Source organism: Carcharhinus amblyrhynchos, chromosome 15, assembly GCF_965287045.1.
Source record: "Carcharhinus amblyrhynchos chromosome 15, sCarAmb.v2.hapA, whole genome shotgun sequence".
Lineage (NCBI taxonomy): Eukaryota > Metazoa > Chordata > Chondrichthyes > Carcharhiniformes > Carcharhinidae > Carcharhinus > Carcharhinus amblyrhynchos.
The window spans coordinates 6,919,725-6,943,552 of record NC_137338.1 but is presented as its reverse complement, the minus strand read 5'-3'; the positions used below and the strand labels follow the sequence as shown (position 1 = coordinate 6,943,552).

At 45.0% G+C, this 23,828-nt stretch overlaps 1 protein-coding gene across 3 annotated transcripts in view; it reads left to right on the top strand.

Annotated features, from left to right (window-relative positions):
• Positions 1 to 23,828, top strand: part of ncam2a (neural cell adhesion molecule 2a) — a 1,336,232-nt gene that overhangs the window by 982,329 nt on the left and 330,075 nt on the right. For all 3 annotated transcript variants that reach the window (XM_080203386.1, XM_080203385.1, XM_080203387.1), the window contains exon 6: positions 13,118 to 13,235. In XM_080203386.1, the coding sequence (XP_080059512.1) occupies positions 13,118 to 13,235 (118 nt within the window). The remainder of the gene's footprint in view (positions 1 to 13,117; positions 13,236 to 23,828) is intronic.

Genomic DNA, 23,828 nt, shown 5'->3' with positions numbered 1-23,828 from the left:
AATCAACATTTGTCATTTCGCGGCCTATCCCATTGCTAAATTTGATGCAACTGTGCGGTTTGTGGGGAATCTTCAGAGGGGAGTGAAAAGTCTTCCATTCCGATGTGGAGCTCAAGCCAGATCAAGGCCTGGAACACATAAAGACAGCAAGTTTCCTGTGTTGGTCTTTTTTACAACAAGCAACCATTTTACTGATGGCAGTTTTAAATTTATGTTTTATTTAAACTGGATTCAAATTCTTAAGCTGAAACTTGCTGCTGATCAGAGTGACTGACGTTTAGACAAAGAAAGATTTCAACAGAAAATTGCGTAGATAATTGTGGGAAATAAGCTAACTATGGGCTAGAACTGGGGAGGGAATGGCATGATTAGATTTCCCTCCAGAGAGCTGAGTTGCATTCTGTGGCAAGAATGATCACCTTCTAGGCTACAATAATGACTCTCTGCCCTGTTGGGATTTGAACACATGATTCTTTGATTGCTAAGTCATGATTTCTAGAATTATCAGTCTTGTAATATAACTGGTTGGCACAGTAGTTAGCTCTGCTGCCTCACAGCTCCAGGGACTCTGGGTTCAATTCTCTGCTGGGTGACTGTATGACTGTCCGCACGCTCCCCCTGTGTCTGCATGGATTTCTTCAGATGCTCTGGTTTCCTCCCACACTCCAAAGCTGTGCAGGTTATATGGATTGGCCATGGTAAATTGGATCGCTGTTTGTTTGTGTGTATGAGTGTGCACCTGCTGATGGACTGGTGTCCTGTCCTGAATGTATCTCACTGAGCACCCGCTGTGTAAAAACATTTATTTATTAGTATCACAAGTAGGCTGCAATGAAGTTATTGTGAACATCTCCTATTCACTACTCTCCAGCGCCTGTTTGGGTACTCTGAGGGAGAATTTAGCATGGCCAATGCACCTAACCAGCATGTCTTTCAGACTGTAGGAGGAAACCTGAGCACCCGGAGGAAATCCATGCAGACACGGGGAGAACGTGCAGACTCTGCACAGACAGTGATTCAAGCCGGGAATTGAACCTGGTTCCCCAGTGCCATGAGGCAGCAGTGCTAACCATTGTGCCACCTTGCTGTCCCAGTGTGTGTTGGGATAAGCTCCAATTCCCCACGACCCTCAATTGGAGTAAGCGGTGAAGTGAAGTAACCACCGCACTTGCAGACTACGTCTGATAGCTTCGGCAGTCCACCATTGGCTGCCAGCGAGATTTTCCAGTCCCGTCGATGCCCGCTTCGTGTTGCATGGCTCGCACTCTCCGCCATTGAGGAACCCATTGCTGGGAGTCACCATTGGCATGACCGGAAGATCCCACTGGCACGATGGGCTGGAAAATTCATTGCCTTAGAATGAACTTCTGGGGCTGAACCTTGGGAGGGATCAAGAGCAGCCCAAGTGTAAAATCCATTATGAGGTTAAACTCATAAAAGAGTGTTTTGGAAATGTGGTCATCTTAAGCAGTTGGAAACCAATAAATCAGAGCGAGTGAATTTAAAAGCTTCATTTATTTTTACTGCAGTCCTACTGATACCAACTAATAAAAAAGATAGCACACATGTAAATCACTCAACACCTCCCTTATTTCCTTGAGCAATTTGCATGGCACAGCAGACACACTCAAAAAGCTCCGAAGAGCGGTGCTTCCAATTACAGAAGAATTGAAAGGGTCCATGCTGGGAAAATTAAGCTTCCGTCTATTATAAGATATGATTATTCAAGAAATTGTGCCTACTAATTTCTCCAAGGGTGGTCTGTTTTGTGCTGCGTAATAGGTGCTGACAAAAATAGTACTGAACGTCTTTTGCCTGCCCTCCATTCTAAGAGGGATACATCCTGTTGTCTGTACAGATCACTTTTAAAATTAGGTAAGAGTTCTTGCACGGAGGCATTGATGTGTGGCGTTCCATTTTTAATCACAACATTGAGGAGGTTCTTGTCAGAAGAGAGGAGATGATGGGGTGAGTTGATCCAAACTGTGAAGAGTGTGGGAGATAAAGTCACAGTACCGTCACAGATTCTAACCTAGTAGAAGCTGTGTGACCATGAAAAACACAGTGAGAAGTCTGACAACACCAGGTTTAAGTCCAACCGATTTATTTGATAGTAAACTTGCAAGCTTTCGGGGTTTGCCCCTTCTTACTGTGTTTACCCCAGTCCAACGTTGGCATCTCCACGTCATGGCCAAGGAAATTCAGAGGGGCTACCCACGTAGGTTGGTTTCTTGGACGGTTGGTTGTTGAGTGATGGCAACATAGACTTATGACTACAAGCGAATCCAGTTGAATGGTGGTGAATGACACACAGCATTAAGTAACCTAGAAAAGGAAAATAAACAGGATGAAAGAAGATAAAACTAAGGTTTATTTATTCGTCACAAGTAGGCTTGCAGTGACACTATAATGAAGTAACTGTGAAAATCCCTGAGTTGCCACTCTCCGGTGCCTGTTCAGGTACACTGAGGGAGAATTTAGCGTAGCCAATTCATCTAACCAGCACATCTTTGGATTGTGAGATGAAACCAGAGCACCCGGAGGAAACCCACGCAGGCAATGTGCAGATTCCGCAAAATGACCCAAGCCAGGAATCAAACCTGGGTCTCTGGGGCAGCAATGCCAACCACTGAGCCACTGCATCACCCAAATAAGCATTACTGCCCCGTGATGGGTTAATGTACCAAAAAGAAACAACAAGCAAGAGCATTGTGCCCTGGGAATTATATAATAGAAAATGAGTTTGCAGCAAAAAGTCATTTATTCCTTATCATCACTGATGCCCAACAATGTGTGAATAATGAATTTTGTTTTCTTTTTCCTGTGGCTGATTCCCTTCCTCCAACATTTATTTCTTTGAGCATCCATTAGTGCTGCAACTTCAGTAATAGTCAAAGAAATTCGGCCCATGTTTCATCATGCTGTTGAATACTGGATGAAATGTGTGCTTATATATCCATTAACAGCTTCAATAAATTCTCCCGCACAGAGTAAATCATCATGCCACCTTGACTTCCTAGAAGTCTGCTGAATCATAGATTCCCTGGTGTGAGGGATGTGCAGAATTTTAGAGGTGATAATATTGTGAGATGGCCATTACCTCTACCTTCACCCTCCGAACTGCAATGCCGTCCTGGTTTGTATATGCTTCACCAACCCCTCTGCATTGCTGGCTCAGAAACATAAAGCTAAATTACAGGAGTGCCTACACCACGCGGGCTGTGGTGGCCTTCGAAGAGAGCCCATCACCATCTTCTCAAGGCCAACGGGAAACGGGCAGAAGAGTCCAAGCTGGCCACTGATGCCCATATATCCAGTGGGAGCCACCCCTCTGATCTTGGTGGAGCAGAGGTTGATTGACTGATCCAGTAAGCTGTGAAGAGTGTTCAATTCACTCAAATGTAACATGTCATGGGTGGCACGGTGGCACAGTGGCTAGCACTGCTTTCTCAAAGTGCCATGGACACGGGTTCAGTTCCCGGCCTTGGGTCACTGTCTGTGTGGAGCTTGCAAGTTTTCCTTGTGTCTGCGTGGCTTTCCTCCTGGTGCACCAGTTTCCTCCCGTAGTCCGAAAGACGTGCAGGTTAGGTGAACTGGTCGTGGTAAATCACCCCTTAGTGTCAGAGGTATTAGCATGGTAAATATGTGAAGTTATGTGGATAGGGCCTGGGTGGGATTGTTGTCAGTGCAGGCTCAATGGGCCGAATGGCCTACTTCTGCACTGTGGGGATTCTGCTACTCTATGAAATGTATATACACAGTATTCTTGTTTCAAAACTATTTGAATGATGCTGGCATGAATTCTGGGAAACAAGGTGGCAACTGGGATCACATCAAGATGATGAGCAAGTGGTCTATCCCTGCAATAGTTGGGAGTCAGTTAGCTCAGTTGGCTGGTTTGTGATGCAGGGCAACGCCAACAGCACAGGTTCAATTCTTGTACCAACTGAAGTTATTCAACTTTGCTCCTCACTTAGGGTATGGTGATCTTCAGGTTAAATCCCCACCAATCAGTTCTCCCCCTTAATGGGGAGGATGCCTATGGTCATCTGGGACTATGATGACTTTATCTGACCTGCTGCATCTCCAGCCCGATGTACTGAAAAGGTTCTGCATCTTTGTGTGCTGTTTGGGCACAAGGCTCATTTGGACATTTAATGGGACCATCTAACAGCGGGGGCCATTCAACCCTTCTGCCAGTTCTATCGTCCAAGATGGCTAATCGTATCCTGGCTTAATTTACCTGCCTTTGCTCTTATCCTTTAAGAAAGAAAAATGATTTGCATTTATATAGCATCATTGATAATTGAAGGACATCCCAAAGTACTTTAAAAGTAGTGAATGCTTTTAAAGTGTAGTTACTGTTATAACATAGGAAACACAGCAGCCATTGTTTACACAGCAAACTCCAACAAAACAGGAATTTGATTTGATTTGATTTGATTTATTATTGTCACATATATTAACATACAGTGAAAAATATTGTTTCTTGCGCCCTATACAGACAAAGGATACTATTTATTGAGAAGGAAACAAGAGAGTGCAGAATGTAGTGTTGCAGCCATAGCTAGGATGTAGAGAATGATCAACTTAATGCAATGTAGGTCCATTCAAAAGTCTGATGGCAGCAGGGAAGAAGCTGTTCTTGATTCACTTGGCACGTGGCCTTTTTGTATAAAAGCAAATTACTGTAGATGCTGGAATCTGAAACCTAGCTTGGACAAAGGGTCATCTGGACTCAAAGCATCAGCTATTTTCTCTCCTTGTAGATGCTGCCAGACCTGCTGAGATTTCCCAGCATTTTCTCTTTTGGTCCCAGACTTTTGCACCTTTTTACCGACGGAAAAAGGTGGAAGAGAGAATGTCCGGGGTGCCTGGGGTCCTTGATTATGCTGGTTCTTTTGCCGAGACAGCGGGAAGTGTGGACAGAGTCAATGGATGGGAGGCTGGTTTGCCTGATGGACTGGGATACATCTATGACCCTTTGTAGTTTCTTGCGGCCTTGGGCAGAGCAGGAGCCATACCCAAGCTGTGATGCAACCAGACAGAATGCTTTCTATGGTGCATCTGTAAAAGTTGGCGAGAGTCACAGCTGACATGCCAGGTTTCTTTAATCATCTGAGAAAGTAGAGGCATTGGTGGGCATTCTTAACTATAGTGTCGGCGTGGGGAACCAGGACGGGTTGTTGGACACCTAAAAACTTGAAGCTTGTGACGGTTTTTACTTTGCCCCCATGGATGAAGGCAAGGGCATGTTCACTGCTATGCTTCCTGAAGTAGGTGACGATCCCCTTTGTTTTGTTGACATTGAGGAAGAGATTATCGTAGCTGCACCAGTTCACCAGATTCTCTATTTCGTTCCTGTACTCTGCCTCATCATTGTTTGAGATCTGACCCACTACAGTGGTGTCATCAGCAAACCTGAAAATCGAACTGGGGGGGGAATTTGACCGCATGGTCATAGGTATATAAGGAGTATAGTAGGAGGCTGAGAACAAAACCTCGTGGAACACATAAGAACATAAGAACATAAGAAATAGGAGCAGGAGTAGGCCATCTGGCCCTTCGAGCCTGCCCCGCCATTCAATAAGATCATGGCTGATCTGTCGTGGCTCAGTTCCACTTTCCCGCCCTCTCCCCATAACCCTTAATCCCCTCTCTTATCAAAAACCCATCAACCCGCTTCTTAAAAATATTTAGCGAGGCAGCCTCCACCACTTCAACGGGCAGAGAATTCCAGAGATTCACCACCCTTTGAGTGAAGAAGTTCCTCCTCAACTCCGTTCTGAACCGCCCCCCCTTTATCTTGAGGCTGTGCCCCCTAGTCCTACTGTCTTTTTTGAGCGGGAAGAGTCTTTCCACCTCTATCCTATCCATCCCATTCATCATCTTATACGTCTCAATGAGATCTCCCCTCATTCTTCTAAACTCTAACGAGTACAAGCCTAGTTTATTCAGCCTCTCCTCATAGCTCAACCCCCTCAACTCCGGTATCAGCCTAGTAAACCTCCTCTGCACTCCCTCCAGGGCCAAAATATCCTTGCGCAGGTGCGGCGCCCAAAACTGCACACAGTACTCCAGCTGCGGCCTCACCAATGCCCTATACAGCTGCAGCAAGACCTCCCTACTTTTATATTCAATCCCCCTCGCTATGAAGGCCAGCATCCCATTCGCCTTCCTGACCACCTGCTGCACTTGCAGGCTGGGTTTTTGCGACTCATGCACAAGGACCCCGAGGTCCCTCTGCACCGTCGCCTGCTGCAGTTTTTCGCCACGTAAGTAATAGTCCTTCCTACCATTCTTCCTACCAAAGTGGACCACCTCACACTTGCCAACATTAAATTCCATTTGCCATTTCCTGGCCCATTCGCCCAGCCTATCTAGGATGATCGTGTGGAAGGTGTTGTTGCTTATCCTTACTGATTGTGGTCTGTGGGTTAGGAAGTTCAGGATCCCATCGCAGAGGGAGGAGCCAAGGGCCAGGCCATAGTGTTTGGAAATGAGTTTCGTAGGAATAATGGTGCTGATGGCTGAGTTGTAGTCAGTAAATAGGAGTTTGACTTAGGTGTCTTTGTTATCTAGGTGTTCCAAGGTTGAGTGCAGGGCCACGGAGGTGGCGTCTGCTGTGGATCTTTTGCGGTGATAGGTGAACTTCAGTGGATCCAGGACCAGATAGATTCAATCTCTTTGGCTAACAGAAATCTGTTGATTTTTGATTTAAAATTATTAATTGGGCTGTTTCTTATGAGATGTTCGCACCTTTACCACCCTTCTGGTTGGTCTGGCTCTGATATTAAGGTCGCATTCCCATGTCCTGGGCTCCACCACCCAATGGAAAAAGTTTCAGTGTACATTATTGATTCCTTTACTGTTGTAAGGATATGTTCAGTAGCTCTCACTGAGAGCTTCAGTAGCTCGTAAGACTGAAGTACTTATTGGGTTTATTTGGCGTTTACTGGGAATGCAAAATTATTTACCTATGTTCAAAGTATAGTCCAAGTTAAGAGATGACTCCATGCTTACTTCTGCACAGATCTCTGTATACTTTTAGACTGACCCATGTTCCTTGTCACGTGATCTTTTACATCACACTGTAGGCCATTTGGTTCTGCAGCCCTGTGTTAATCCTTGTCATTTGCGTTAATTCATTTGTGGGACAGGGGCATCACTGGCTGGCCAGTATTTATTGCCCATCCCTAGTTGCCCGAGGACAGTTGTGAGTTAACCACATTGCTGTGGCCCTGGAGTCACATGTAGGCCAGACCAGGTAAGGGCGGCAGATTTCCCTCCCTAAAGGACATTAGTGAACCAGCTGTTTCTTTTTCCGACACTCAATAATGGTTTCACAATCAGCAATAGATTCTTAATTCCAGACGTTTTTTATTGAATTCAAATCTTACCATCTGCCATGGTGGGATTCGAACCTGGGTCCCCAGGACATTAGCTGAGTATCTGGATTACTAGTCTAGCAATAATAACACCAGGCCATCGCTTCCACAAAGGCGATTCCAAACACCATTATACTAAAAATACCTGAATCTAATCACCCAATGATCTTCTCCATTTCAGGACGTACATGTAAACTTCATGAAAACTCTCCTCTTAAACTCATGGAATCCTGATAAAAATCTGCAAAATTTTCACCGCAGTCATTCACAGGCCTATGTAATTTTTAAAAGGTGCAGCGCTCAGTGCTGTACACATTACTCCAACCGTGGTCTAACCAAGGTTTTGTACGACTGGGGAAAAACATATTCCTTTCGATATTCTAGCTCTCTAGAAATCTATGCAAGGCGATGAAGGGAGACAGTGGTGTAGGTGTAATGTCACTTGATTAGTAATCTAGTAGCCCAAATTAATTGTCTAAGGAAATGGATTCAAGCCCCGCCAATGGTGGCGGGGAGATTTGAATTCAATTAATCAATGTGGAATATAAAGCCTGTCTCAGTCATGGTAACCGTGACACCTGTCATAAGTTGCTGTAAAAATCCATTTAATGGTGAAGGAAATCTGCCATCCTTACCCAGTCTGGCCTACCTGTGACTGTAGAGCCACCAGCAATCTGGTCACTCAATTCAAAGGCAATTAAGGATGGAAAACAAGTGCTGACCTTGCCAGTGGATAAGTATTTGGTTTGTTAGCCTTTTTAATTATTTTTGAATTTAGCCATTACGTTTTAGTGACTTGTTTGCGTGGTTCTCAGATTTCTCTTTGCAGTTCTCCCTTTGGCTTTCTGCCATTTAAAACATTCTCATGCCAGTGTTTCCAGTCCCGAGCGAATGCCCCGGGGCCCTGAACTTGTCACACGCTGGCCTGGCAGACTGCCAAGCCTCCATGCCTGCCCTGGAGTCTCCAGGAGCTGAAGATTAATCTCCAGAACGCTGCAAACAACCCCCTGGAGAAACATTATTGCTGCATTTAGAATCATGAAGCAGATTTTTTTTGAACACTTTCATTCATTGATTTATAAGGAAATTGAAGAATGAGCGTTGTTTATCTAACGGCCAAGATTATTCCAGTCCGATGTCAAAGAGATTGCTTGCTTTCCAGTTGGCTGTGAGAAGGGATGTGTGTGTGTGTGCCTGTGTGTGAGTGTGTGCCTCTGTGTGTGTGTGTGTGTGTGTGTGTGTGCATGTGTGTGCCTGTGTGTGAGTGTGCCTGTGTTTGTGCATGTGTGTGCCTGTGATTGAGAGTGTGTAGACACGTGTGTGTGTTTCTGTGTGTCTGTGTGTGTAGGCACGTAGAATCATTGAATCATAGAAACCCTACAGTGCAGGAGGAAGTCATTCGGCCCATCGAGTCTGCACTGACCACAATCCCATCGAGGCTCTGCCGCCATATCCGTACATATTTATCTGCTAATCCCTCTAACCTACGCATCTCAGGACTCTAAGGGGCAATTTTTTTTAGCATGGCCAATCAACCTAACCAGCACATCTTTAGACTGTGGGAGGAAACTGGAGTACCCCACATGTGTGTGTGTGTGTGTGTATGCATGTGTGATGTAGAAAGTAAGTAAAGTTTTATCATTTATGCATGTGTGAGTGTGTGCATGCAAGTGTGTTGGGGCATGTATGCATTTTTGTGTGTGAGTACTTATGTGTGCGCATATCATAGGATTTCTCAATTTTACCTCTCTCCGCCCCCTGTTTCCCTCCCCCCACATCTTCATCTGTCACAGTTTACCCTCTGATTTCAGTTTCTCTGCTGTTTGGTCATTCACACCTTCTATTCTCTCTATGGACTGCCATTAGCAGCCTTTCCCCTTGGTTTTGTGGCTATGAAACATCTTGCATTCCCTCACCCTGCAGTATAAATATCTCCCACTTTCTATGCCTCTTATCTTTGACACAAGGTCGTCTGGACTCGAAACATCAGGTCTTTTCCCTCCTGCCAGATGCTGCCAAACCTGCTGCAATTTTCCAGCATTTTCTCTTTTGGTCATAGAACCATAGACTCCCTACAGAGCAGGAGGAGGCCCAGTTGGCCCATCAAGAAGGCGAATGGGATGTTGGCCTTTATAGCGAGGGGGATAGAATGTAAAAGCAGGGAGGTCTTGCTGCAACTGTATAGGGCACTGGTGAGGCCGCAGCTGGAGTACTGTGTGCAGTTTTGGTCCCCGCACTTGCGGAAGGATATTTTGCCCTTGGAGGGAGTACAGAGAAGGTTCACTAGGCTGATACCAGAAATGAGGGGGGTTAGCCTATGAAGAGAGATTGAATAGATTGGGTTTGTACTCGTTGGAGTTTAGAAGGCTGAGGGGGGATCTTATAGAGACATATAAGATAATGAAGGGGATAGATAGGGTAGAGGTTGTGAGATTCTTCCCACTTAGAAAGGATAGCAGGATTAGAGAGCACAGCCTCAAGATAAGGGGGGGAGGGGGACAGTTTAGATCGGAGTTGAGGAGGAACTTCTTCACTCAAAGGGTGGTGAATCTCTGGAATTCTCTGCCCGTTGAAGTGGTGAAGGCTACCTCACTGAATATATTTAAGTCACGGGTAGATAGGTTTCTGATAGGCAAGGGGATTAAGGGTTATGGGGAGAAAGCGGGAAAATGGAACTGATCCACTTCAGATCAGCCATGATCTTGTTGAATGGCGGGGCAGGCTCGAAGGGCGAGATGGCCTACTCCTGCTCCTATTTCTTATGTTCTTAATTTACCATCAACTCTCTGAGAGAGCATCTTACCCAGGCCCTGCCCCTCCTCTATCCCCGTAAACCCCACACATATGCGCGTATGTGTGTATGTAAGCATGTACATGCGTGCAATACTTGTGATGATACTACCAGTAATTCATGCAACCAGAGGCTGTGACCTGACTGATTTGTCACGTTGAAAGAGGCTTTGTTTCATGTGGTGAGCGATGACTTACCTTAGGTCACTCTTTGGAAGTTTTGAAGATGTTAGTGGAGTCATAAGAGTCTATTCAAGCTAAACTAGGCTTCCCTCCAGGCCTCTGTAATGAGCTTATTATTCACAATAGAAAGATTTTGTTTTCAAGTCTGCCCTCTGTCTGAGTTCCAGTCCCAGCAACGCCATAAATAAAATCGATTTACGCTCCTAGCAGAGATTAGAATCATTAGATATTCAAAGACTGCTAATTTACATAATATATTCAGGTGATTTTTCTTAATTTCATTCAAACGCTGGAACTCAGCTGCCTCAGTCCTGGCTCCAAATCATTCTATTTTAATCATTTAAGCAGAGTACTCACTGTTTCCTTCATGTCTTTTGGCATCCCTCTGCAAATAACAATATTATTTTTCCTTCAAAGCTGACAGTTTGTGAAGCAACTGTTAGTGAGGAGAATGTCTCCCTGTCAGTGTCATTAGGCACTGTCTCTCTGTATTGGGGCCAATTAAATGGTATAAATAAACCAGCTTGTAATATTTATTGCCAGCCATCCAGAAAATTAAAAAAAATCATTCTAATGTACTCAAACAAAAAAAAACAGCTGTTGCCACCTAAGTCCAGCATTGTCATTAAGTAAATCAGCTGTCAGGTGTTGGGAACACCTATATCGAGGAAGGAAGTGTCAGATTGCCGTTCCCTCTCTGTTGCGTTGTCTGATCTCAGTCGCAGCCACGTTCATTCACAACATGCCTCGGGCCAGGAGGGAAGAAATAAGCCCAAGTGCTTCAGCTGTTAATCACCACATTCTGAAGAAGTGTGAGCCAACGTGTGTGAGAACAGATACAACTGCCTCAGCCATTCGCTCCCTCCACCCAACGACGCACAGTGGCAGCAGTGTCTACCGTCAACGAGATGCACTGCAGCGACTCGTCAAAGCTCCTTCAACATCAACTTCCAAATCATGTACTCTGGACAGTCTCTCTTCCGTTTTCTCCCATCAGGAAAATGGTACAGAAGTCTGAGGTACGTACCAACCGACTCAAGAACAGCTTCTTCCCTGCTGCCATCAGACATTTGAATGGACCTATCTCACATTAAGTTGACCTTTGTCTACACCCTATTACTGTAACACTACATTCTGCATGCTCTCCTTTCCTATGTACTCTAGAACATAGAACATTACAGCGCAGTACAGGCCCTTCGGCCCTCGATGTTGTGCCGACCAGTGGAACCAATCTAATGACCCTCTAACCTAAACTATTCCAGTGTTATCCATATGCCTATCCACTGACCATTTGAACGCCCTTAAAGTTGGTGAGTCCACAACTGCTGCAGGCAGGGCATTCCACGCCCTTACTACCCACACCTTTACCTATGAGTAAAGAACCTACCTCTGACATCCGTCCTATAACTACCACCCCTAAATTTAAAGCTATGTCCCCTCGTGTTAGCTGTGAATAATTGCAACAGGTGCATAGGAGAAACACCCTCTGCAAACTCCCCTCCACACCACATATCATTCCTGACTTGGAGCTGTGTCATCCTTCCTTCACCGTCACTGGTTCAAGACCCTAACAGAACTGTGGCAATACCTACATCCGATGGACAGCAGCGATCCAATACTTCATAGAATCCCAACAGTACAGAAGGAGGCTATTCGGCCCATCGACCCTGCACTGACAATAATCCCACCCGGGCCTTATTTACCCGCTCATATTTACCTGGCTAATCCCACTGACATTAAGGGGCAACTTATGGGATGAATGGCTGTCTTCTGCACTGTAGGGATTCTGTGAGATTGGTAACCCTTGATTGACTAGCTGTGCGTTGAGGCAAAACTTCAACCATCACCTCCATTGAGTTCCTGATCTTGGCCTCGCCACTACACTGACAAACATGAGACAGCCCTGAATGGCAGGCTCACAGTGCAATTGGTTTGGAGCTTTGGACCAAGAGATCTATTGTTTCAGTGCCTATTATGGGGATATCTCAACATGAGATTTGGTCTGACCTCTTCAGCAAGACTCATCGATTTTACATAGCACACAATTCACATGTTGAATGATATTATGATAACCATGGTAATAAATCTCTCAAAATCTGATTACTGGCAGGAGTAGAGAACCAATAAGGCTGAAGTAGTTCAAAATCAGGGGAAGTATGAATGACTCAATGGGTCGAGTATCCACCTTCTGTGCTGTGCCATTTTGTGATTCAAAGCCTCAAACCAAATAATAAAAGGGAAAAAAAAATCATCATAGAATCCCGACAGTGCAGAAGGAAGCCGACCGCAATCCTATCCAGGCCCTATCCCCATAACGCACGTATTTACCCTGCTAATTCCCTTGACACTATGGATCCATTTTAACATGGTCAATCAACCTAACCCACACATCTTTGGAGTGTGGGAGGAAACTGGAGCACCCGGAGGAAACCCATGCAGGTACGGGGAGAACGTGCTAGAAAGGCTATGGTTTCTTCAGCTGACCAGTGAGGAGATTCGAGCCGCAACTCTCTACTCATTCCTGTTTCAGATTGGTCCCATTGTCAAGTGACCCATTTGAGTTTAAATGACATTGTACTTAGAGGCAATACCAGACAAGGTTGGAAGAATGGCACCTGAGAGGCTGAAGAGCCAATGACATTTCATTAAAACGTGGGTAGTATTTGGTTTCCGGAGATTGTGGTAGTTCTGCTTGTGTTAACCATCAACCCTTACCTACATTTCTGATCATCCTCTTTTTCCATTCTTCGCTGTAGTTCCTCCAGTAATTCACGTGGCCGAGAGATCAGCGAATGCAACAGCAGATCGCCAGGAGTCTGTGACATTGACGTGTACTGCGACTGGCTCTCCACAGCCCAACATCAGCTGGTACAGGTAAGGGGGGGGGGAAGGTAGAGCTTGGGTCACTGTTTGTGCGGAGTCTACACATTCTCCTCATGTCTGCATGGGTTTCCTCCAGGTGCTCCGGTTTCCTCCTACAGTCTGAAAGACATGCTGGTTAGGTGCATTGGGCATGCTAAATTCTCCCTCAGTGTGTACCCGAAGGCACCGGAGTGTGTTGACTCGGGGATTTTTACAGTATCTTCAAACTCTCCAGGAATGTATTGGAGCTTTGGGGAATTAAAAATTAGAACCTAGAACATAGAACCCTACAGTGCAGAAAGAGGCCCTTCGGCCCATCAAGTCTGCACCAAACACAATCCCACCCAGGCCCCACCTCCATAGCCCTACACATTATACCCACTAATCCCTCTAACCTCCACCACCCTGGACACTAAGGGACAATTTCTTAGCATGGCCAATCAACCTAACCCGCACATCTTTGCACAAATTGATCCCCTTGGGAGCCAAAACTGATGAAAAGATAATCATAACACCATTAAGCAAAGATGCATTCCTTTAAAAAATTGCATTGTATAATTCCATTAGCTTTCAGAGTTAAAATTGTGAGCCGGGAGAAACTGCTTTACTGGAAATGAGGCTGTTGGAGGTGAAAGGTCAGGTGAAAAGCCTCCAGCACTACATCCAATCAGAAGTGACAACACAAGTGAGCGAGGGGGAGGTCAGGTCTCAGCTTTCAAGGGAACCCAATCTGAAGACCAACTCTGATGACCCACAGGGGAAAGCGAACAGAGTGCTGTGTGATTCTCAGCAGCTTACGAGCTGGTTTTGAGAGTTCTGAAGCGCTGACTTTGTAAGCTTAAACACAATTTTAAGCACAGAGCCTTCTGGGAGTCGGGTGAACACATTGAGCAGGGTGGGAGTGAAAATTTGGTGCAGGATCCTTGTGGCTCAGTTGGTAACACTCCTGTCTCAAAGCTGGAAGGTCTGGTTTCAGATACCGCTCCAGAATGTGATGGCTGTGGACGGAAAGATAAATATAGAAAATAGGAGCAGGAGGAGGCCATTCAGCCCCTCAAACCTGCTCAGCTATTCATTATGATCATTGCTGATCAGGCAACTCAATAGTCTGATCCTGCCTTCCCCCCCAAATCCTTTGATCTCCTTCACCACAAGAGTGATACCTGACTCCTTGAACACACATTGTTTAATGTTTTGGGTTCAATTGTTTTCTGTGGTAGCAATTCCCATTGGCTGACCACTCTCTGGGTGAAGAAATTTCTCTTTAGCTTCGTCTTAAAAAGTTTATCCTGTATCCTCAGTTTCTGGCCCCTTGTTCTGTATTCCTCACCATCGGGAACATCCTTCTTGCATCTACTCTGTCTAGTCCTGTTAGGACTTTACAGGTTTCCGTGAGATTCCCCCTCATTCTTCTGAACTCCAGCGATTACAATCCTAACTGACTCAATCTCTCCTCATATGTCAGCCCTGCCATCCCAGGAACCGGATTGGTAACCATCCTTTGCACTCCCCCTGGAGCAAGAATATCCTTCCTCAGATAAGGAGGCCAAAATAGCACATAGAATTCCAGGTGTGGCCTCACCAAATCCCAGTATAATTGCATCAAGACATCCTGGATCCTGTATTTGAATCATCTTGTGATGGATGCCAACGTACTATTGGCCTTCTTTACCACCTGTTGCACCTGTATGCTCATCTTGAGTGACTGGTGTATGAGGACACCAGTCCGTCTGCTGTATTCATGATGCAGTTGGACAGATTGTGACCTAGCCTGTAAATCCTTCCAATATTCCATATCATCCTCCAAGTTAGGAATTAAATATGAACATAATGATCTTTCTTGGGAATGGTGCTGGATTAGAGGGGTAGGAAGGTGCAAGTCAAGTTAAAGAGGACATTAGTAAATAGGTAGATGATCAGAATGACTAATTAGATTGAAATAATTAGCATTAACAAAGGGGAGGAGTATACTAGCATTAAATGAATCCAAGTTAATTAAATAAGAATCTGTCATACTTAAATAATAAACAAAAGGTATCCCCAGGATGAACAACCAGTTCTCCATGGGACTAGGCTTGAATGGAAATTGAAACTGGTTCAGTTGAACCACTCCTAATCGACCATTTCAGCTACTCCCAGTTGGCCTATTGACCAACTGAATTATCTCTGCTTGATTTGTCAAGCTGGTTCCAGGTGTATCCAATTAGCCTGGTTATATCTACTGACCCTGGTTATCATTTATACCATGGGACTGGGTAGGAATGGACTTTTAGTGACCATCCAAAGATGTGCAGATTAAGTTGATTGACCATGCTAAACTGCTCCTTAATGTCCCACGATGAGCCCATTTCCCAGGGCTGAAATGGTTGTTACGAGAGGACACAGATTTAAGGTGCAGGGAAGCAAGTACAGAGGAGATGTTAAGGGTAAGTTTTTCAATCTTCTTGCTGCAACTGTACAAGGCACTGGTGAGGCCGCAGCTGGAGTACTGTGTGCGGTTTTAGTTGCCGCACTTACGCAAGGATATTTCGGCCTTGGAGGGAGTGCAGAGGAGGTTCTCTAGGCTGATACTGGAGTTGAGGGGGTTGAACTATGAGGAGAGGCTAAATAAACTAGGCTTGTACTTGTTAGAGTTTAGAAGGATGAGGGGGGAATCTCATTGAGATGTACAAGATGATGAATGGGATGGATAGGATAGAAGTGGAGAGGCTCTTCCTGCTCAGAAAGGACAGTAGGACTAGAGGGCACAGCCTCAAGATAAGGGGGGACAGTTTAGAAGAGTTGAGGAAGAACTTCTTCACTCAAAGGGTGGTGAATCTCTGGAATTCTCTGCCTGTTGAAGTGGTGGAGGCTGCCTCGCTAAATATATTTAAGACACGGGTAGATAGGTTTTTGATGGGCAAGGGGATTAAGGGTTATGGGGAGAAGGTGGGGAAAGTGGAACTGAGCCACTTCAGATCAGCCATGATCTTACTGAATGGTGGGGCGGGCTAGATGGTCTACTCCTGCTCCTATTTCTAATGTTCTTATGCTCACTCAGAGGGTGGTGAGTGAATGGAATCGGCTGCCGTCTGTGGTGGTGGAGGTGAACTCACTGGGGTCTTTTAAAAGACTTCTGGATGAGTATATGGGATCTAACAGGATTGGGGGTTATAGATAGGTCTATGGCTTAGTAGGTATAGAAGTGATTGGTGCAACTAGTGGGCTGAAGGGCCTGTTTGTGCTGTAGTGTTCTGTGTTGGTTAGATGGATTGGCCATGGTGAATGTGTGGGATTACAGGCTTAGGGTGGGGAGAAGACCTGGGTGAGATACTCAGTCAAAAGAGAGAGAGTTACTGCAGACTTGGTGGGCTGAATGGCCTCTTCTGCACTGTCAGGATTCCTTGATTCCATGTCATCGCAGTTCTAAAAAGTTTATTTATTAGTGTTGCAAGTAGGCTTACATTAACAATGCAATGAAATTATTGTGAAAATCCCCCTAGTCACCACACTCTGGCACACTGAGGGAGAATTTTGCATGGCCAATGCACCCAACCAGCACAACTTTCGGACTGTGGGAGGGAACTGGAGCACCCAGATAAAACTCAAGCACACACAGGGAGAACATGCGGACTCCGCATAGATAGTAACCCAAGCTGGGAATCGAACCCAGGTCCCTAGCACTGTGAGGTAGCAAGGCTAACCACTGTGCTGCCCAAGAGATGATGTTTCAGTGTGAGTCGAGGGGGAGTTGTGGGGGGACGGTGGCAAGGGAAAGTTGCAGTGCCGTTGTGAGGGATGGAGGATTGGGGTGGTTATAACTTGTTGAGTCTTCCGGCTGGCTGACTCACTCCAACACAGTGCTATTTGGATCATTGCAAGCCACCCTGTGGAGTCCCAGCATCAGTCTCCACAAGCTGATTTAGGAAATATAGGACAAAAGGTATCCCTTAGGGAGCAAGCAGTCGGCGGACTCTCCTTTAAATCATGGGGTGGTGGTTAAGTGCTCAATTCTTGTTAAATTCTGGAAGATAAATTCATTCCATTTACATGAACCACTTCTGATAAACGAGAGAGGAAAAAAAACTACCAATAAGGTGGCTGTGTGCTGTAGTGAATTATAACTTAACTGGATTGGACTGTAAGTTTTAAATATTGTGATGCATTAGAAACACAAAACACGTGATACAAAAATGAGATAAAAAGTCCAAGGACCAAAAAACAGTTTCAGCTTAAAGCTACATATATAAAACATACCACATGTGTATGACACGTGTGTCTATAACTCTTGCACTGTTATGATGGTTCGCACTTGAATAGAATGAATCCTGACACAGGCGAAGATGTTGGATAATAAAATCCTTCAACTAATGTTATTGAATTATGTTTCAAACTCACGCGGATGTGACTAGAACACTGAGCATAGAAACCTGACCTGCAGAAGGAGACCATTCAGCCCATTGAGCCTGATCTGACAACAATCTCACCCAGGCCCTATCCCCACAACACTGTATTTACCCTGTTAATCCCCATTAGACTTTAAGGGGCAATTTATCATGGTCAATCCATCTCCTCCACACACGTTCGGACTGTGGAGGGGGAAACCGGAGGGAACCCATGCAGACACTGGGACAATGTGCAAACTCCATGCAGACAGTGACCCAAGACTGGTATTGAACCTGAGTGCCTGGCACTGCGAGGCAGCAGTGTTAACCACTGTGCTACCATGCAGCTCAATAGCTAATGACCAAGTGATTTTCATGCAGGTCATATCAGTGCAAAGCAGAACTTGCAAACCACCACTTTTGTGATTCGAATGTGTCATCATTTTATAAATGCTCTACAGAAACTGAAGCTTCCTGATCCAGTTTGAGTTTTACTGTTTAATCTACAGGACCACTGGTCTGTCTCATCCACCTCCCTGCCTTACTTTAAACAATGAGATCAAAGCTGAATGGTCCAAATTTTACAGCCTTACTCATCTCAAAACATTAAAATCCCAACCGAGGTCAATATACTTTCCCATGTCCGCCCCTTGCCCACTCCGACTCCTGTGGCGGGCGGGGCGGTAAATCTCTAGAATTAATCTGTACTTTAAGTCACAACAATAAAAATCACTGGGTCTTTTATATTCAGGCCTCTGTCCTTAATTCAACCAACAGGCCTGAGCAATACACTCAAAACCATAGTTTGATGGTGTTAGACAGGAACTTTAAAAAAGTTGATTGGGGGAGGCTGTTTGTAGTGAATGAATCTCTGGCAAGTGTGAGGCTTTCAAAAGCAAGATAGCGAGAGTTCAGGGCTAGCAAGTTCCTGCTAGTGTGAAGGGCAAGGCTGGCAGGAGCATGGAACATGGCATGAGATACTGAGGCTCTGGTCAATTAAAAGAAGGAAGCGTATGTCAGGTATCAGGTGCTGGGGTCAAGTGAATCCTGTGAGGAATAGAAGAAGTTTACGGGTACACTGATAAGGGGAAATTGGGAGGGCAAAAAAGAAATGTGATAGCTTTGGCAGCTAAAGTAAAGGAGAATTTGTTAATCTGGTTTCATAGAGAAGGGAAAGAGAGAGTGCAAAGTGTAGTGTTACAGTCATAGAGTGTAGAGAAAGGTCAACTTAATGTGAGGTAGGTCCATTCAAAATTCTGAGAGCAGCAGGGAAGAAGCAGTTCTTGAGTTGGTTGGTACGTGACCTCAGACTTTTGTATCCTTTTCCTGAAAGGAGAAGATTAAAGAGAGAATGTCTGGGGTGCATGGGGTCCTTAATTATGCTGGCTGCTTTGCCGAGGCAGTGGAAAATATAGACAGGGTCAATGGATGGGAGGCTGGTTGGCGTGATGGATCGAGGCAGGCCAAGGAGGGGATGAGCAGGCTTGCCCTAGGGACACCTAGGAGGCAAGCGATTGGGTGGTAAAGGGGTGGGAAGTCCCACGACTTGCAATGCAGGGGTCACGGGGCTGGTCAGCAATTGGGAGGCCAGCAGTGCTTGCACTGATCTCGGCACTGACAGATAGGCGCATGCGCAATGGCCCTCTCAGTGCTATGCTACAGGCTTCTCCAGTGGGAATAGGCCCCACCCACTGACTTGCACTATGAACAAAGAACAGTACAGCACAGGAACAGGCCCTTCGGCCCTCCAAGTCAATCACACTGTCCTATCCAGACGAACCACCTGTATCTCTCTACTGTCATACACTCTGCAGTGCACGGCGCGGGAGATTCATTTTAAAAATCCGGCTGAAATGGCCAGCGTGATTTATTCTAGTTGTTACATGAAATTGGCACATTTTTGGGGGAATCCCATGCGATGTTACAGAGCTTTAGCATGAAGATATATCCAAAATCACTTTGTAATCCAGCAAAGCAGATAATGGGTTCAGTCAGGTGCTCAGTAACAAGATATTCAGTGTCAATATCGGGAATGTTTTAACAGCTCACAGTAAACCAGCTTAACTAGGCTGTCTCTGGGCTTACCATGGGTTTATTCACAGAGAGAGGGAGGAAGCACAAACATATCACATGGCAATGACACGTGTGTCAATTGTAATTGTAGATGAATTATGCTTGATGGATAGAGTGTACTTTTATGGGGGAACAAACATACAATTGAGCAGTCAGGTTAATACATCTGTCACCTAAAACCCAAACAATAAATGTGAAGTGTTAGGTTCGGAACAGGCTGCGGTGGTTTGTAATTTAAATGGAAGTGCTCTGGATGTCAGTTTTCTGACCTTGTCAATGCTTTAGCTGTGACAGTGCGTATGAACATGAAGAGCAGGGTCAGGAAGGATCTGCCAGTGACCTTTCCTCCTGCTCCCATGGTGACTCCAGCTGGACTATCGTTCAATGGATCTATTATCTCTCTCAAGTGCTCCTGCCTCACAGTGGTTAGCACGGCTGCCTCACAGCGCCAGGGACCCCCCGAGTTCAATTCCAGCCTCGGATGACAAACTGTGTGGAATTTGCAATGTTCTCCCCGTGTCTCTGTGGGTTTCCTCCAGTTTCCTCCCACGGTACAAAGGTGTTGATTTGCCATGCTCAGAAATTGCCCCTTAGTGTCCTGGGATGTGTAGGTTAGAGGGATTAGAGGGTATAATATATAGGGGTATGGGGGTAGGGCCTGGGTGGGATTGTGTTTGGTGCAGACTCGATGGGCCGAAGGGCCTCTTTCTGCACTGTCAGGTTCTGTGGTTCTAGGTGCAGGTTAGGTTGATTGGCCATGCTAAATTGTCCCAAAAGTGTTAGTGGGTGGATTAGCTATGGAAGATGTATGGGGTATCAGAGGGACTAGCAGGGTAAATACATGGGATTATAGGGAAGGCAGGGGTTGTTGTCTATGCAGGCTCAATGAGCCGAATTGTCTCCTCTGCCTTGTTGGGGTTCTATAATTCTCTGACTCTATGTCTTACCATTGAATTTTGGCAGGCTGCCCAACTATAAGAGCCATCACAACTCTTCCCATCATCAACTGATACACACATGCTCTTTACAGCAGAGAAGTGAAGAATACTTTAATTGATTTAAGTGATTAACATGTTCATTAATTCAATTCAATTATTAACAATTCAATTGATTCATGCCAGGAATTAATGTTAATTTATGCATATAAGTATTTAACACTTTAATTGATTCAAATCAGTAATGAACACTAAAAATTCATAGTGCTAATGTGATTTATATCAGCAATGAACACTTAGTTGCTTCATCTGTAATTAATGTACTCATGGACGTAGAGAGGTTTGTGGGTGGCACAATGGCAGTGTTGCTGTGCCTCACAGCACCAGGGGCTTGGGTTCAATTCCGGCCTTGGGTCACTGTCTGTGTGGAGTTTGCACATTCGCCTCGTGTCTGTGTGGGTTTCCTCTGGTGCTTCAGTTTTCTTCCACAGTCCGAAAGACGTGCTGGTTTGATTGGTCAAATTGAATCTTCATGTCAGGGGCAGGGTAAATAAGTGGGGTTATGGGAATAAGGCCTGGGTGGGATTGTGATTGGTGCAGACTCAATGGGCCAAATGGCCTCTTTCTGCACTCTGGGATTCCAGGTTTGTCCTGTTATAGGACAATCTAGAATGAGGTGTCACTGTTTAAGAATATAGGGTTCACCTATTTAAAATAGAGATTAGACAAAGTTCTTTCATTCAGAGGGTTACGAGACATTGAAACTCTTTTACTGAAAAGGTGGTGGCAGCAGAGGGTGGGATTCTATTTCCTCACTCAACCCAAAACAATAACATCCTGAGGTCAACAGACCTCCCATGCTCCACCTCTCACCCACACCCACGGTGGGCTGGCCAGTAAAAGTCCAGCCAGAGTCTCTGAATATTATTAAGGCAGCACCGAATGGATTGTTGATGAAGCAAGCTGGTGATAGATTGTTGGGGATAGTTGGGATGCAATGTTGAGGTTACTATCAGATCAGCCATGATCTTATTAGATGACAGAGCAGGCGCGATGGGCTGAATGGCCTACTTTTTGTATGTTTGTAATATTTTCATTCATATCATAATTGACAATTCATAATTGATTTGATTTAATAACTGTATTGAATTCATTTATTTATTTATAATCATAATTTTAGCTGCTATGTCCAACTGAGTGGAATTGCCTTCGCCAATTCCACCCTTACCTATCCAATTGTAGCCAGATTTTAATTTCCCTTCCAACACAAACTTTATTCCTTGGCTGCGAATTCTATCCCCATCCCCACTGCTGTCACTGGGTTAAATGAGATGTAGTGTACTACCCATGTCAGGGGTTGTGGGTTTTACACAAAGAAAAGAATGTTGTTTGCACACATTGATTCAAACTAACACACTATATAGGTTTTATTGAAGAGCTGCTCTCTGCTGTGTATCAAAATATAAAACTGAAAGTAAAATAGCAGCCTGAGTACACACGCTAATGACATCTTGTGATCAGCTCATAAAGCAATCTGCATCCTTTTAAAAAAAAAACCTATTTAGAAATTAGGAGCAGGAATAGGCCATTCAATCCTTTGAGCCTGCTCCGCCATTCATTTTGATTTTGATCATAGCTGATCATCAAATTCAAAATCCTGATTTTCCCCCCCTTTGCTCCATATCCCTTGATCCTTTTAGCCCCAAGAGCTATATCTAATTTCTTTTTGAAATCAGGCAACATTTTGGTCTCAACTATATTCTGTGGTAGTGAATTCCACACATTCACCACTCTCTGGATGAAGAAGTTTCTCCTCACCTCATTTCTAAAAGGTTTACCCCTTATTCTCAAACTATGACCCCTAGTTCTGGACTCCCCCACCATAGAGAACATTCTTCCTGAATCTACAATATCTAACCCTGTGAGAATTTTATAAGTTTCCATGAGATCATCCTTCACTCTTCTAAACTCCAGTGAATACAATGCTAACTGACCTAATCTCTCCTCATATGACAGACCTGGAATCAGCCTGGTAAACCTTTGCTGTGCTCCCTATGTAGCAAGGACATCCTTCCTCAGATAAGAACACTGTGATTCATATTGAGCCCCAACCCTCCCAAATCCTCCTCCTCTATCTCCAGCTGTGACAATTGCAAGGGAAGTGATGGCCTAGTGGTATCATCGCTAGACTATTAATTCAGAAACCCAGATAATGTTTTGGGGACTCGGGTTCGAATCCCACCATGGCAGATGGTGGAATTTGAATTCAATAAAAACTATCTGGAATTAAGAATCTACTGATGACCATGAAGGCATTGTCGATTGTCAGGAAAATTCATCTGGTTCACTAATGTCCTTTAGGGAAGGAAATTTGTCTTCCTTACCTGGCCTGGTCTACACGTGACTCCAGAGCCACTCTCAACAGCCCTCTGAGTAAGGGCAACTAAAGATGGGCATTTCAGTAAAGCGTTTGATAAGGTTCCCCATGGTAAGCTAGTGCAGAAAATACGGAGGCATGGGATTGAGGGTGATTTAGCGGTTTGGATCAGGAATTGGCTGGCTGAAAGGAGACAGAGGGTAGTGGTTGATGGGAAATACTCAACCTGGAGTTCAGTTACTAGTGGTGTACCGCAGGGATCTGTTTTGGGGCCACTGCTGTTTGTCATTTTTATAAATGACCTAGATGAGGGTGTAGAAGGATGGGTTAGTAAATTTGTGGATGACACTAAAGTCGGAGGAGTTGTAGACAGTGCGGATGGATGTCACAGTTTTCAAAGGGACATAGATAAGCTGCAGAGCTGGGCTGAGAGATGGCAAATGGAGTTTAATGCTGAAAATTGTGAGGTGATTCACTTTGGAAGGATTACAGGGTATTGGGCTAATGGAAAGACTCTTGGTAGTGTGGATGAGCAGAGAGATCTCGGTGTGCATGTGCATAGATCCCTGAAAGTAGGCACCCAGGTTGATAGGGTTGTTAAGAAGGCGTCCGGTGTGTTAGCTTTTATTGGTAGAGAGATTGAGTTTCAGACCCATGAGATCATGTTGCAGCTGTACAAAACTCTGGTGTGGCCGCACTTGGAGTATTGCGTGCAGTTCTGGTCACCGCATTATAAGAAAGATGTGGAAGCATTGGAAAGGGTGCAGAGGAGGTTTACCAGGATGTTGCCTGGTATGGTGGGAAGGTCTTATGAGGAAAGGCTGAGGGACTTGAGGCTGTTTTCGTTAGAGAGAAG